Genomic DNA, 15764 nt, shown 5'->3' on the forward strand with positions numbered 1-15764 from the left:
TACAGGGGTTACTTATGCACGAGGACGAGGAAGCTATGATATCAAAGGAAAAGGAGGACAAGGGAGAAATGGTCAAGGAGGTCGTGGATTATTACCCACACCCAACACATATACCAACTCACAAAGACAGAGGCCAATCCCTACATGCTTTTTGTGCAATAAAAGGGGGCATATCAAAGCTAACTGTTGGTTCAATCCTTTAAATAAAGGAAAATCAACCCAAACTGAAGCAAAAAGAAGCACAGACAGTACAAGGACCAATGGAGAAGTAAAGGAATTATTGTTGTCAGCTTTAGCAGAATTGAATCTGAAACAAAATGAGCAAGGTACTTGGTATGTGGACTCTGGCGCGGCGACTCACGTTACTGGTGATGCAGGTAAGCTCCTAAAACTTGTTCCTTACATTGGTAAAAGCAGTATAGTTACTGGAGATGGATCACACCACTCTGTCTCTCATATTGGAAACTCCATTATACCGCTGTCTGAATCTTCTATCAATCTTTCAAAGGTTCTTTATGTTCCTGAAATCAAGAAAAACATCGTTTCAGTTTCTAAACTTGTTGATGATATCAAAGCCTCAGTTGAATTTACTCCCTCTTTTGTTCTTGTCAAGGATCTCTGCACGAATGAGACGTTCGCTAGAGGAAAACGGCAAGGCAATATGTATGTTTTTCAAGAAGATCCTTCAGCACATATTCGCTCTGCAGACCCAAACTTGAAGCTCCAATCATCGTTGCCCTCTCAAAATTCCACTTGTGTCTTCAGTGTCTCTGAAATCAATAAGTCAAATCTTTGGCATGGTCGTCTAGGTCATTGCAGTAGTAGTTTCATTGAAAAGCTTGTTTCAAATAACCTTATTCCCAAGTCAAGTTTAAGAATAAATGTCGATGACAACAAATGTCCTAGTTGTCTCTTATGTAAGAGTCATGTTTTACCATTTCATTCTATCAATAAAAGAGCTTCAAGACCTTTTGAGACTATTTGTTCTGATGTTTGGGGACCTGCTCCAGTTGCTTCTATATCTGGAACTAGATATTATCTTTTGTTTGTTGACAGTTATTCTCGTTATTCTTGGATATTTTTCATGAAACACAAATGTGAGACCTTCAAGTTGTTCCGAAACTTCCATTCCTTTGTCAAAAACCAATTTTCTGAAAACATCCTTAGTTTCCAATGTGACGGAGGAGGTGAATTTTCATCCATTGACTTTACTAACTTTCTCCAAAGTAGCGGGATAAGGAAAAAGGTGTCTTGCCCACACACACTTCAGCAGAATGGGATTGCTGAAAGAAAGCATCGCCATATTGTTGAGAGTGCGATGAGCATGATGCATGACAGCAATCTCCCGATCACTTTATGGACAGAGGCTTTTCATTCTGCAGTTCATGTTATAAATCGTTTACCCATGACTATTTTGGAAAACAAGTCTCCTTGTGTCTTTTTGGTGTACATCCCAACTATCATGATTTGCATGTGTTTGGTTGTCTATGTTACGTTCATGTTGATAGTTCAATGAGACATAAGTTTCAGGACAAGGCCCTGAAGTGCAGGTTTGTAGGTTATGCCGATGACTATAAAGGGTACAGGTGCTATGATCCGGTGAGCAAGCGCATCAAAATATCACGAAATGTCATCTTCGATGAATTGAATTTTGATTGTCGATGTACTAGTTCTTCAGAATCACAACCTGAAGTTGAGGCTTATCATCCTTGGTTGAATTATGAATTTCTTTCCGGAACTAGTGAGGTTTGCTCGAACTGTACTCAAAAGAATGAGGAATCTATGTCTGCTGATGAAATGGTTGCTCATGAAAATACAGACCCAACTTCAAATTTACAAAGGTATAAAGGTCTTGTCTATGCTCGCAGAGAAAGAGAGCCGCCCACCATGGTTAATTCAGAAACAGACAGATCCTCTACACCCAACATCGCTGATAATAGAAGATCGACACGTACTCGTCATCCAATTGAAAGATGGGTCAGTTATGAAAATTTCTCATTAGACTTTCAACTCTTTCTAACAGCCTTGAATAAAGAAGATGAACCCACAACGTTCTCTCAAGCATCAAATTCCAGAAGATGGATTGAAGCCATGAATGAGGAGATGGAAGCTCTACATGAATGTGGTACGTGGGATGTCGTATCAAGACCACTTGACATAAATGTTGTTGGTTCGAAATGGGTGTACAAAATAAAGTATAAACCAGATGGGTCTATAGAGCGCTACAAGGCGAGACTTGTAGCCAAAGGATTTACACAAGAGCAAGGACAGGATTATGATGAAACTTTTAGTCCAGTGGTGAAGATGGGAACAATCAGGATTATACTTTCTTTAGCTATTGAACATCAATGGACTATTAGGCAACTTGATGTGAAGAATGCCTTTCTTCATGGAAATTTGAGAGAAGAAGTATACATGGAACAACCCACTAGCTACGCAGAAGGCGATCCTACAAAATATGTATGCAGACTAAAAAGGGCGATATATGGATTGAAGCAGGCATCCCGATCTTGGTTCGACAGTTTCTCTGTTGAAATTCAAAAATATGGTTTTAAGAAATCTCTTCTTGACCATTCTTTATTTATTTTTAAGAACCAAGACACAACTACTCTGTTATTGATATATGTAGATGATATCATCATCACTGGCAGTTCCAATGAGCACATTAAAGAAGTGAAACATCTCTTGAATCAAAGGTTCAAAATGAAGGACCTTGGCAAGCTGCGATACTTTCTTGGAGTTGAAGTCGACAGTACTTCCGACGAGATGACTCTCACTCAACATAAGTATACCATTGATGTTCTAAATAAAGCCGGTATGAAAGACTGCAAGCCTTTGGGAACTCCTAGTGTCCTTCATCAAAGGCTTAGTTCTCAAGATGGGGATCCTTTTGATAATCCCACACAGTATCGTAGCATAGTAGGTATGTTACAATATCTCACCTTTACTCGTCCAGATATAGTCTACTCGGTGAATCAAGCTTCTCAATTTAAACAAAAGGCTGTTGCCAGATCCAGTACAGAGGCTGAATATAGGTCAATGGCAGCCGCCACAACTGAAGCTACTTGGATTAGACATTTACTGACAGAAGTAGGGGAATCGATCTCTCGATCACTTCTTTTGTGTGACAACCAGAGTGCCATTAGTATGTCTTTTAATCCAATCAATCACAGTCGTGCCAAACATATTGAAATAGATCAGCATTTTGTGAGACAAAAAGTAGAAGAGAAAGAGATTGAGCCTGAATTTATACGAACCACAGATCAGGTGGCGGATATATTTACAAAAGGATTGACGAAAGACAGATTTTGGATGTTAAAAGGCAAGTTGTTCATGGTCCAAGATCATGCACAACTTGAGGGAGGGTGAAAAGAAGTGTATTCTTCAGTTACGGGTCACGGGTCTGGAAATCCAGACCCGTAACGTGTCATTAATGGCACTGTGTAATTTTCCTATTTGTAATTAGGGTACTTTTGTACCCTAGTCTTATATTTGTATGTTATTATAAATGAGATGAGATAGCAGCCGACCCTGAGTGATTAAGGGTTATCGGTTTTTTAATTTCTGCTCTCTCTCTCTCTCTCCCTCTCTTTCCCTGTCTCTCAGCTCTTACGAGTGAATCAAAAACTAACATTTACTTGGTAGTGGTAAATACATGGAAATAGGATAATTAATGATGATAGTATTAGGATCAAGCTACAATTTCAATAAACCTGTAGGTTCGTGGGTTGCTGCAGTTGATTAACTGGTTGATGTTGGTATGAAATAATAAAAGCATTGATCCTGATAATTTGATCAAGCAAGAAGCTTTTGTAATCTGGATAGTGCTGATTTTGCTTGTATTTTGGCTCTGGCACTTTTTCCAAATTAGTATATGGATGATTTTGACTTCAAATCAGTGATTGTTTTCTAACATTCTTTTTGTTCTAATAAAACGTTTTGCTGGTGGAGAAGATTGACTCTTTACATCCAGAAACTTAGTTTGGATCAGCATTTTTTTGTATCATATTTCTATCTGTAAATCTGGGTGTGCCTGTTAGAGTCAAATTGCATAGTATTGACTTGGTCTAAATCATTGGCATAAGTTTTATCTTGACATTTTTCTCCTGTGGCAGAATTCCGATAAGGACTTACAAGGAGGCTGGTTCTTTCCAAATAGAAAAGGACTCTTCAGCAAGTCGCAGTTTCCAAGAGCCTTCCTCTTCTAAGATGATGAGATCAAATTCTCTTCAAAGGACACACAGTGTCCATGGTTCTCACCAAATTGAATCTACCTATAACTCGCAGGAATCACCAAAGGCACATAGTCCACCATCTGAAAAAATGCTTGAAAATGGGATGCCTTCAAATGTGCCAGAAAAAATACCTTCAGCGAAAAGACAAGATAGCTTTGAGATGTTATTGCCTGACTTACCAAAAATTGATGTGCATCCAGCACCGCAGCAAACTTCAACTAATTCTGACCCAGAATCACCCATTTCACCACTTTTAACATCAGATCCTAAAAATGAGCGCTCACATTCAAAGACCTTTAGTCGTCCTCTTTGTCAGTTCGATGATTTCCCAATGAAAGAGAAGGGTATCAGAGATTCTCAGCATCAGAAACCTTCTTTCTGGAGACTAGCAAAGCTCAGTTCTGCAGAATGGCTTTATGCTCTTCTTGGAAGCATTGGAGCTGCTATATTTGGCTCGTTCAATCCGCTTTTGGCATATATTCTGGCACAGATAGTGTCATCTTATTACAGAGCATCTGGTCATCATTTGCGGCTTGAGGCGAACAAGTGGTGCTTAATCATAGCATGTATGGGTGTTGTGACTGTGCTTGCAAATTTTTTGCAGCACTTCTACTTTGGAATAATGGGAGAGAAAATGACAGAACGAGTTAGGAGAATGATGTTTTCAGGTATGTCAAAAAGAACATAATCTGCATTTGTTATTAACTGTGCTTGGAAGCATTTGGTGTTACATGATGGAGATGGACTATTTTTGAATGGTTAAAGATCACATCTTTTGATTCATCTGACTTGGTTATTTCAGCTATGTTGCGGAATGAGGTTGGTTGGTTTGATGAAGAGGAGAATAGTGCAGACACCTTGTCCATGCGCTTGGCAAATGATGCTACCTTTGTTCGTGCAGCCTTCAGCAATCGTGTTTCTATATTTATCCAGGACACTTCAGCTGTTATTGTTGCGCTTCTCATTGGGATGCTGCTAGAGTGGCGAGTGGCACTTATGGCACTTGGCACTTTACCAGTGCTTACTATTTCCGCTATTGCACAGGTTTGTAAATGGTTTTTACATGCAAATTCTGTCTATACAAAGTTTGAAACATGAAGTGTTTCTTTGACCATTTGGTGTGCATTATTTTTCACCTTCTATTGTTGAATTCAATTAATTCTTAGAATTTTTGATAGTCGTATATTGTCCGGTTATTTCACTTTTAAATATGGGTTATTCATTCTTGTGTATCCATTGGGGTCAAATGGAAGCATGGTCCTTGTGGTCACACTACTGTTTGTGGACCCATCTTGTTTCATGTTATTAGTGTGGAGAATCTTTAAAAAATGAAAGCTCTACATCTCTATTGAAAGCCTATTTGTTCAAGTTCATGATGATTATGCATCATGTGATTGTGATTGATCTTTCAACTAAAAGTGAGTAACCATGTGACATAGATCTCCAAATTTATCTTATTATACATATAATATTTGGTGCTAGTGAAGGCACAAAACTATTGAGCAGAAATAAACTTTTTTTTTGTAGATCAAACCTTATGGATGTGATCTACAAGGTGTGGTTAATAGAAAATGAGTTTTGGAATCATGTGATTGTGGCATGTAAACATGTTTTTTAAAAGGCTTCAAAAATCAACGGCCCACAATGCACTAAAATTTTGTGACTCAAAAAATCATATTTTTAGATCGAAGTAACACAATCCAAGGTTTGATCCTTAGCAAGCAAACCATGCTGAACACATCCATGTAGTCAGATTGAGTCGATAATGCTTGAACCTATGATTTCCAGCTCAATAGTTCTGTGCCTTCAATAGCATATATATATATAGACACACATGCACATACCATTGTTAATGCGAACTCCATGGAAAAATCCATATCCCATGTCTACCTGTGTGAAGGTGGTTCAGGCTTCAGACCTATAGGTTGTGATTGTCATGATTTGTTTAATACGAAATATACCAAGGATCAATTCACTTACATGTTGACATGCTGATTCAGAATCTCTCCTTGTGCATGCATGTGTGCATAACAAAGAAGAAATTTTATTGGTCAATGATAAAACAATTACACATCAAGAGAGAATTTCACACCATGAGAAGAAAAGTAATGAAAGTCCACCAGCCAAGCCAGGAAAGAAAAAGCAGTAGAAAACACCACAAAGAAAATGTATGAGGCACCCTCATTTATTTGACACTCAACAGAAAAGATCTATGTTAGACCATGTGCCTAGATCCAATGAATACATGAATAACAATCTAGTGTAGCTTGTCATCCTTATGATTCTAGCAAGCTTCTCTAGCAAATTGTACCGCCTTGATCCATCAATTATGAAAGCAATTGGCCTTTCAGGCTGAGTGGGTTTAAGTAAATCCTAAAAGTGCACTGCTATATGGAGTTACTGGACTTCAATCTACCAAGAAGGGCATCTACTAGGTTAAATCCATGCCCTTATTCTATATTTTCACCATTGCAAGTTGTGTACTGTAGGAGGCTAGCCCAGCAAAATCTCTTGCTTTAGAATGAGGGGCCTCTGTCCCATATTTGCCCATTTAGGAAATGGACAAAGCCTATACTAGAGTGGCCAAATTGCAAAATTTCACAGGGAGGCACGAACCATTGAATTCCATCTTATATGCTTATCTAGATCATCCAGAGAAGGTTTGAGAGGTGAGAGGTGATGAACTAGACATGAGCTCTAATCATTCCTAGTGACAAAATTATTTTCTAAAATGTGTCCTCAGATTCACAATGAAAATTTATCAGAGACAGCTCTTTTATCTTTTTTGAATGGTCAGAAAGGAAACAACAGTAAAAAAAATGTTGAATAAGAAATTATTCGAAGTCCCAGAAGATGGGAGGAAACAAGGGAAATGAATTAAAATGGAGAGGAGGTTTAAAAGAGGGAGGATGTGGGGGGACTCCAGTTCCAAGCTAAGATGATCTGACAACCCAATTAGGAGTAGAGGAACAACTGATGTCAGACAACTAAAATGAGAACCCAAAAAAAAATTCAGCATCTCGCTTACCATTGGATGTTGAAAAGCATAGTATAGATGAGAAAATTGCCACTTTCCTACCATACTCCTGAAGTGATCATCCGTCTTTAGTTTTTCTATCAGAGTTCAACCAGGCCATATTTCGATTTTAAAATAGGATACTACCAAGTCTGACTCACTGTACAACATTCACCTCAAGTTGGGAAGCAGCCATTTTTTGGTTGATCCGGAAGGACTGGAACCTACCCTCACAATCACGGGGAAAAAAAGATTATATTCACCTCCTGTTCACTCTACTAGGGAATCACACGTTCACATGCACCTCCCCATCTCTCTCTCTCTCTCTTCATATATATATATATATATTGTTGATTAGGCATGTGCCTTTTATATTCTCGTTACTTTAAATGTAGAGAGGGGGTAGTTTGTTATTTTCTATTGTTCCCAGGTCTCCATTGTAATTTAGGCTATGTTGGCTAATCTCTATTTAAAGGAGATTAGACCTAATGTTAATAGAGAGTTTTCTTTCCAGCGTCAAACTACTCTTAACGCCTCACGCAACATGGTATCAGAGCCCTTCTCGGTTCTGGACGCCTGAGTCTCCTGCGTCTTCGTCGTCATCCTGAAATCTATCTGGTCGACATCTCAAAGTTGTTTCATCGACTGGTTCTGGTGGACGTGGACAAAGGGGACATAAATCAGATCTGGTCGACATCTCAAAGCTGTTTCATCGAATGGTTCTGGTGGACGTGGACAAAGGGGACATAAATTAGATCTGTTCTCAGATCCTTGGTCTGGTTTTATCACCATGAAAAGGATATGATCTGGTGACCAGACTTGGATCTGAAGTCAGATCTTGTTGGTCCTTGTGAAAAAAAAAATATTCATATCTACAATCTGTTGAAGATGGGTCGTCGTGGTTTGGCAAGTTGGATGCAACGAGTTGATATCTTTGGGGTGAAGTCTTGGCATCGATGTTGTTGCAATTGGTGATTTAGGGCCTGTTGCATGATGCGGATCATATCGGTCTTCATTGCAGGCCTGTTAATGTTGTTGTGATATGATATGATCTGTTATGTTGTGAGTTGTTGCTATGGTGTTGGCGATCAACAGTCTTTGAATTGACGTGGGTTGTTGTGGTGTTGTTAAGTTAGTTGTAACTCCTAGAAGTAACGCAACATAGAGGAAGCTTTTTTTTTTCGGCAACGCTGATTAGTTTTTTTTTAGGTTAAATGGCCGAGTCTCAAAACCATGGCCAGAAGGTGGAGTCATTGCCTGAATACAAAGCATTTGTAAATCCTTTTTCTTATGGATCATCTGTCAAATTAGATGAGACAAATTATGCTAGATGGTCTCGTACTTTTATGATGTCTGTTTCAGGCCATCGCAGCAAGTATATCTTATTAGAATCTGAACCAAAGGAGAAGACGGGTAAATATGCTACATGGGAAGAAGACAATGACATTGTTATGTCATGGATTATGAATAGCATTCAACCACATATCGTTGATGGTCTCATTTATTACAATACCACAAAACAAATGTGGGATAACCTTCGAGATACATGCTCTCAGGAAACAAATGTAAGTCGTATTTTGGAGGTTGAACAGGAAATTTATCAATTTCAACAGGGAGACCAAGCCTTAGCGCAGTATTATGCTTCGGTAAAGGCTGCTTTTGAGAGGTTGAATGCTCATAGACCTCTATGTTGTGACAAACGGAGAATTCATCAAGAACAGACCATGGTGGCACAATTTCTCACAGGTCTCTCATCAGAATATTCCGTAGCAAAGGTCCAAATGCTGACAAGTTTTGATGTTCCTACTTTGGTTGAAGCACACAATCGTCTTAGTAGACTCTCTATGTCATTCTCTCTGTCCCAATCTGAATCCCAAACCTCAGCTCTTTTTATGTCGTCTAGTCATGGACGGGGTACTGTGTTTAACCTTAGAGAGAGAGGCCGTGGTAGAAGGACTGATGGTAGAGGCAGACTTCAATGTACCTATTGTGGCAGACTTGGACATCTGGAAGATAGATGCTTTGACAAACACAGACGCCCTCCTGTTCCTTCATCCAAGGTTGCTCCTGAAGCCCAAGCTGCCAATGCCAGTGCAGATGCTCCTGCAGATTCTTCAAAGGATACCATTATTCTTAGTCGTGCTGAATATGATGAACTAGTTGCTTGTCATCTAACCAGTTCCAGCTCTCCCGTGGCAGATGTTGCATGTTCTGCAGGTGATGATCTAGCTTGCCAAGGTAGTAGATGGATCATTGATTCAGGAGCGTCTAGACACATGTGTGGAAACTCTCATGATTTTTCAAACTTGAAACCTATTTCAGATCATCGAAAGGTGGTTCTGGCTGATGGTAGCTCCTCTCCTATTATTGGTCAGGGAAACGTGTTGTAGACGAGGATCTGCCTATTGCTTTACGCAAAGGAGAAAGACAATGCACTCTTCATCCTATTTCTAAGTATCTTACATATGTACGCCTTGGAGGGAACCTGCAGAATTTCATCTCAGCGTTGTCTGCGATATCTGTTTCCGCCAATCATCATCAAGCTCTTCTGGATCCCAATTGGAAGCAGGCAATGCAGGACGAGATGGATGCCTTATTGTCACGTGGTACATGGGATCTAGTTGTTCCGCCAAATGATGCAGATATTGTTGGTAGTAAGTGGGTCATCTCTCTTAAGTATAATTCAGATGGCTCCCTTGAGCGGTATAAAGCTAGACTGGTAACCAAAGGTTATACTCAGACCTATGCTTTTGATTTCTTTGAAACTTTTTCACCTGTGGCTCATCTTGGCACCATCAAATTGGTTTTATCTGTTGTAGACTATGGTTGGAGCCTTTCTCAACTTGATGTGAAAAATGTCTTTTTATATGGTGATTTAATGGAAACTGTCTACATGCAACAACCTCCTGGATTCGAGGTTGAGGGGGAGTGTAAGCAGCGGGTGTGCAGATTGAAGAAGGCCATTTATGGTCTTAAATAAAGCCCTCTTGCGTGGTTCCAAAAGCTTTTTGAGATAATGTTGGCATTTGGCTTTGTCAGGTCAGCATCAGATCATTCTACAACAACAAACAACAACAACAACTATGCCTTCATCCCAAAACAATTGGGGTCGGCGATATGAACCAAAAAAGAAAATCATTCTGGGTCTTCCATATGAATCCTTCTCTTCCAATCATTTCTATCAATGCCATGTCCTCGGTGAGGTTCAAAGCATTCATATCCTTTCCTATCATCTCCATCCAAGTCTTCTTAGGCCTACCCCGACCTCTTTTAACTAATATATTTTCCCATTTCTCCATCCTTCTAACTGGAGCATCATTAGGCCTTCGCCGAATATGTCCAAACCATCGTAAACGATTCTCTCTCATCTTATTTTCAATGGATGCAATGCCTACCTTCTTACGTATCTCCTCGTTTCGAATCTTATCTTTTAGTGTATTTCCACACATCCTTCTAAGCATACGCATCTCAGCTACACTCATTTTTTGAATATGATGTCTCTTGACAGCCCAACATTCCATACCATATAGTAAAGCGGGCCTAATTGTCGTCATATAAAACTTTCTCTTCAACCGCAATGACATTCTACGATCGCACAACACTCCAATTGCACTTTTTCATTTCATCCACCTAACCTTTATCCTATGATTTACATCTCCATCAATTTCTCCATACTTTTGAATGATAGATCCCAAATATTTGAAACAGTCATCCACCGGTATTTCTTGTTCACCAAGCTTCACTACACTCCCATCACTACTTCGTTGCTTACTAAACCGACATTCCATATATTCTATCTTACTCTTACTCAACTTAAAACCTCTTGCTTCCAATGTCTGTCTCCATAATTCTAACTTAGCATTAACCCTAGCTCTAGACTCATCAATCAAAACAATATCATCAGCAAACAACATACACCACGACACATTTTCTTGATTTGATCTCGTAAGCTCATCCATTACTATAGCAAATAGGAAAGGGCTTAATGCAGATCCTTGATGTAACCCAACCGTTATAGGAAAATTGGTTGTCACCCCTCCACAAGTGCGGACATTGGTTACTACTGCTTCGTACATATCTTTAATTATACTAATGTATTTGAGAGAAACACCTTGCCAAAGAAATTTTAGATGATATCATAGCCTCAGATCATTCTCTGCTTATTAAAACATCTTGCTCTGGGATTGTTGTGATGGTGGTATATGTAGATGATATCATACTAATGGGCAACAATGCCAAAGAAATTTTAGATACAAAGGCCCATCTTCAGACTCATTTTGTTACTAAAGACCTTGGTCCTCAGATATTTCTTGGGAATAGAAGTTTCAAGGAACCGTGAGGGTTTGGTATTGTCCCAACGAAAGTATGTTTTAGATCTTCTTAAGGAAACATGAATGCTAGGGGCTAAGCCTACAAGTATTCCCTATGGACCCTAAGGGCCATATGTATGATGAGAAATCAGAATCTATAGACAGTAGTAGTTTTCGTTCTCTCCTTGGCAAGTTGTTATATGTGACAGTGACCAGACCTGACATTTCATTAGCAGTGATCAAGATAAGTCAATTTATGAATAAATCTAATAAGGATCACTGGCAAGCAGCTATGATGGTTCTTAGGTATTTGAAAGCCTCTCTAGGAAAAGGGTTGTTGTTCAGTAAGATCCCTTTATTAGAAATTATTGCTTATTCGGATGCCGACTATACTGGTCTGTTAATGACACAAAGTCGACAACTGGGATTTGTGTATTTGTGGGAGGAAATCTGATTACTTGGAGAAGCAAAAAGCAGACAGTAGTAGTCAGGTCAAGTGCAGAATCATAATACAGAGCTATGGCTCAAACTGCTGCAGAAATGATGTGGATCAAATCAGTTCTAACTGATCTTCAAGTGAAAGTGTCATGTCCTATGGCGATGATGTGTGACAGCAAGGCTGCTACCTATATTGCCAATAATCCTGTGTTTCATGAGAGAATGAAACATATTGAAGTTGATTGTCATGATGTACGGGACTTAGTGCAGACTGGGTACATCTGTACTAAACATGTGTCTCCACCAAGCCTCTTGCTAGTTTATGTTGTGACAAGCTGAGCATGATTGATATCTATGGTTCAGCTTGAGGGGGAGTGTTGAGGAGTATTAGGCATGTGCCTTTTATATTCTCGTTACTTTAAAAGTAGAGAGGGGGTAGTTTGTTATTTTCTATTGTTCCCAGGTCTTCATTGTAATTTAGGCTATATTGGCTAATCTCTATTTAAAGGAGATTAGACCTAATGTTAATAGGGACTTTTCTTTCCAGCGTCAAACTGCTCTTCACGCCTCACGCAACATATATATATATATATATATATATATATATATTGGCTATGGTTGACCTAGCATTATTTATTTATTTGTTTTGGTAAATCTAACCCTACAAATGTGTTCTGCATGAGCTGTTTAATGGAGATCGGCATTTGAACGACTGTGTTTTTTACTGTAAGAATTAAATTTTTGTTAAAATCTAATTATGATGGTTATCAATTTAAGGAATGTATATGGGAAGTGAGTGGAAGCATGAGAGGAAGCACATGAAAAGAAATGTGAGAGAAGCATATAGGAAGTATGGACGAAGCATGTGAGAAGCATAGAAGTGTGGAAGAATCGAGATTCTCATGACATATCGATAGGGATGGCAGTAGACCGGGGCGGAGGCGGGGGACAAGGTCTCCACCCCCTCAAAATTCTATCCTCTATCCCCGGTCCAAACGGGTTGAGGCGGGGTGTGGCCCCGTTTCTCCCCAGTCCACTGCCCTCCTTAAAGGTATTTTAGTTATTTTACTAACAGGAATCGGGGACGGGGTGGGGGAACGCATAAGTCCATCCCCGCCTCCACCCCCGCACGGGTTTTGATTTTCATCTTCATCCCAGCCTCCATTCCCGGTCCAAACAGGGCGGGGCGAGGCCCCGTTTTCCCCCGGTCCACTGCCATCCCTAAGTATCGGAAGCGATTTTCTAAGAAGCGTGTTTCTCACTTATCTAAGAAGTCGGAATGAGTCAAAACAACTTGCAATACGAGATCCTAGGTTGATTGTACATGTAGTCAACAATAGCATATATATATATATATATATATATATATATATATATATATATATATATATAGAGAGAGAGAGAGAGAGAGAGAGAGAGAGAGAGAGAGAGAGAGAGTCACTAGAATATGTTTACCGGAGTATGAACCGAGATTTTCATGGGTTTTTTCCTTTTTTATCGTAAATCTCACCATAGGGACATGCTCGGTTTTAAGGCTTGAAAATCAATGGTAAATATTAGAGCTTCCAAAAATCGTATTTTTTCTTCCAAAATAAGTGACAGTCAATCCATAGCAAATAAACCGTTCTGAATGCATCTGCAGGGTTGGATTCACGAAAAAGCATCGGAAATACCTAGTTCACACTCCGGTAAACATAGTTGCAGTAAACATATTCTAGTGACTATATATATAAAATCTGTTGCATGTCCATGTTTTTGCTATTGGTTCATGTTGTTTTGAAGTTTTTTCTACATTTGGTATGTTTTCAATATCCACAAACACTTTAACCTCCGATTGCACCTCATGCATTTGGAACTGCAGAAAATGTGGCTTGCTGGATTTTCCAGAGGCATTCAGGAGATGCACAGGAAGGCTTCCTTGGTTCTTGAGGATGCTGTCAGAAACATTTACACTGTAGTTGCATTCTGTGCTGGCAACAAGGTAACAGATCTGTACAGGGTCCAGCTTGGGAAAATATTTACACAGAGTTTTCTTCAAGGAATGGCAATTGGTTTCGGCTTTGGGTTTTCACAGTTCTTGCTGTTTGCCTGTAATGCACTGCTCCTATGGTATGTGGCTGTCTCCATAAAACATGGTTATGTTAGTTTGATGACAGCTCTGAAGGAATACATGGTTTTTTCTTTTGCCACGTTTGCTCTTGTGGAGCCTTTTGGTCTTGCACCTTATATTCTCAAGCGGCGGAAGTCATTGACTTCAGTGTTTGAAATTATAGACCGTCTCCCAAAGATTGATTCAGATGATAATAGTGGCCTGAAACCGACCAACATATATGGAAGCCTTGAGCTGAGGAATGTGGATTTTTGTTACCCAACCTGTCCAGATGTATTGGTACTGAGCAATTTCAGTCTTAAGGTGAATTGTGGACAAACTGTAGCTATAGTTGGAGTGTCAGGATCAGGAAAGAGTACCATAATATCACTTATAGAGAGATTTTATGATCCTGTCGCTGGGCAGGCTTTGCTAGATGGCAGAGACCTGAAGCTGTTCAATTTGAAATGGTTGAGGAACCATCTGGGTCTTATTCAGCAGGAGCCAATAATATTTTCAACCACTATACGCGAGAACATCATATATGCGAGGCATAATGCAACCGATGCAGAGATGAGGGAGGCAGCACGAATAGCAAATGCCCACCACTTCATTAGCAGCTTGCCGCATGGTTACGACACCCATGTCGGCATGAGGGGTGTGGATTTGACACCAGGGCAGAAGCAGAGGATTGCAATTGCACGGGTAGTGCTGAAAAATGCACCCATTTTGTTATTGGATGAGGCTAGCTCTGCGATCGAATCTGAATCAAGTAGAGTGGTGCAGGAAGCTTTAGACACACTGGTCATGGGAAACAAGACAACAATACTAATTGCTCACAGGGCAGCAATGATGAGACATGTTGACATTATTGTGGTTCTCAATGGTGGCCGGATTGTAGAGCATGGGACACATGATTCACTGATGGCAATGAATGGGTTGTATGTGCAGTTAATGCAACCACACTTTGGTAAAGGCCTTCGACAGGGGCGGTTAATATGAGCACTGTCATATAGCAAGATTGGTATCTGATTCTTCCCTGAAGCCATTGTTTGTGCTTCCAACCATGGCAGCTCAGAGCCCGTATCTCTATGATGTGCATTTGTGGGGGCGCTAAGGATATGGGCGAAGTGACTCCATCGGTTTGTAACAATGTTGAATTGGGTTGGTTAGTAGCTGCAGTGGTAGGTTAAAAGCAGGTTTTTGTAAGTTATGAGTGATGGGTCGTGAGAGCTTGAAGCAGTGTGAGGGCATTCTTTTGAGGGGAATGAGCATTTCCTGTTCAAAAATGCTGTTTCCTCGTAATGTATTTGTTATAATCAAAAGGAGTGAGGTGGTCAAATTCTTTATCTGAAGCCTGTGATGAAAATTGTATTTCATCCATACTCCTTGTTCGCACCAGACTTCCCAGCCTGTTCCTTGCTTCAGTTTGTCATGTTCTTAATTAGAGAAGCACCATAATCGCTATTGGATAACGGAGCTCCCATGTCCTGATAATAAGGTTGCTGCCAGGCCTTTTTCTAACCCTTGTATTTTCATTGAATTTCTTTGGTTGCTTCAATGGAAAGCCTCCATACGGTTCTTCCATTGTACTTGATCTTTTGTAATTTGACATATGATATTGTGGAGATTTTTTAGCCAATGTAACAGAGAGAGAGAGAGAGAGAGAGAGAGAG

The 15764-nt window shown here is 39.8% G+C and overlaps 1 protein-coding gene across 1 annotated transcript in view; it reads left to right on the forward strand.

The window, feature by feature from the left end:
- The window catches only part of LOC149839729 (ABC transporter B family member 20-like), a 29169-nt gene extending 13444 nt beyond the window's left edge, over nucleotides 1–15725 (forward strand). The window contains exons 9-11 of the mRNA XM_090002783.1: nucleotides 4116–4903; nucleotides 5038–5279; nucleotides 13861–15725. Coding sequence (XP_089858909.1) covers nucleotides 4116–4903; nucleotides 5038–5279; nucleotides 13861–15090 — 2260 coding nt within the window. The 3' untranslated portion in view covers nucleotides 15091–15725. The remainder of the gene's footprint in view (nucleotides 1–4115; nucleotides 4904–5037; nucleotides 5280–13860) is intronic.
- The last annotated feature ends 39 nt before the right edge of the window (nucleotides 15726–15764 follow it).

Source organism: Nuphar pumila, chromosome 4, assembly GCF_984573655.1.
Source record: "Nuphar pumila chromosome 4, dmNupPumi1.hap1.1, whole genome shotgun sequence".
NCBI lineage: Eukaryota > Viridiplantae > Streptophyta > Magnoliopsida > Nymphaeales > Nymphaeaceae > Nuphar > Nuphar pumila.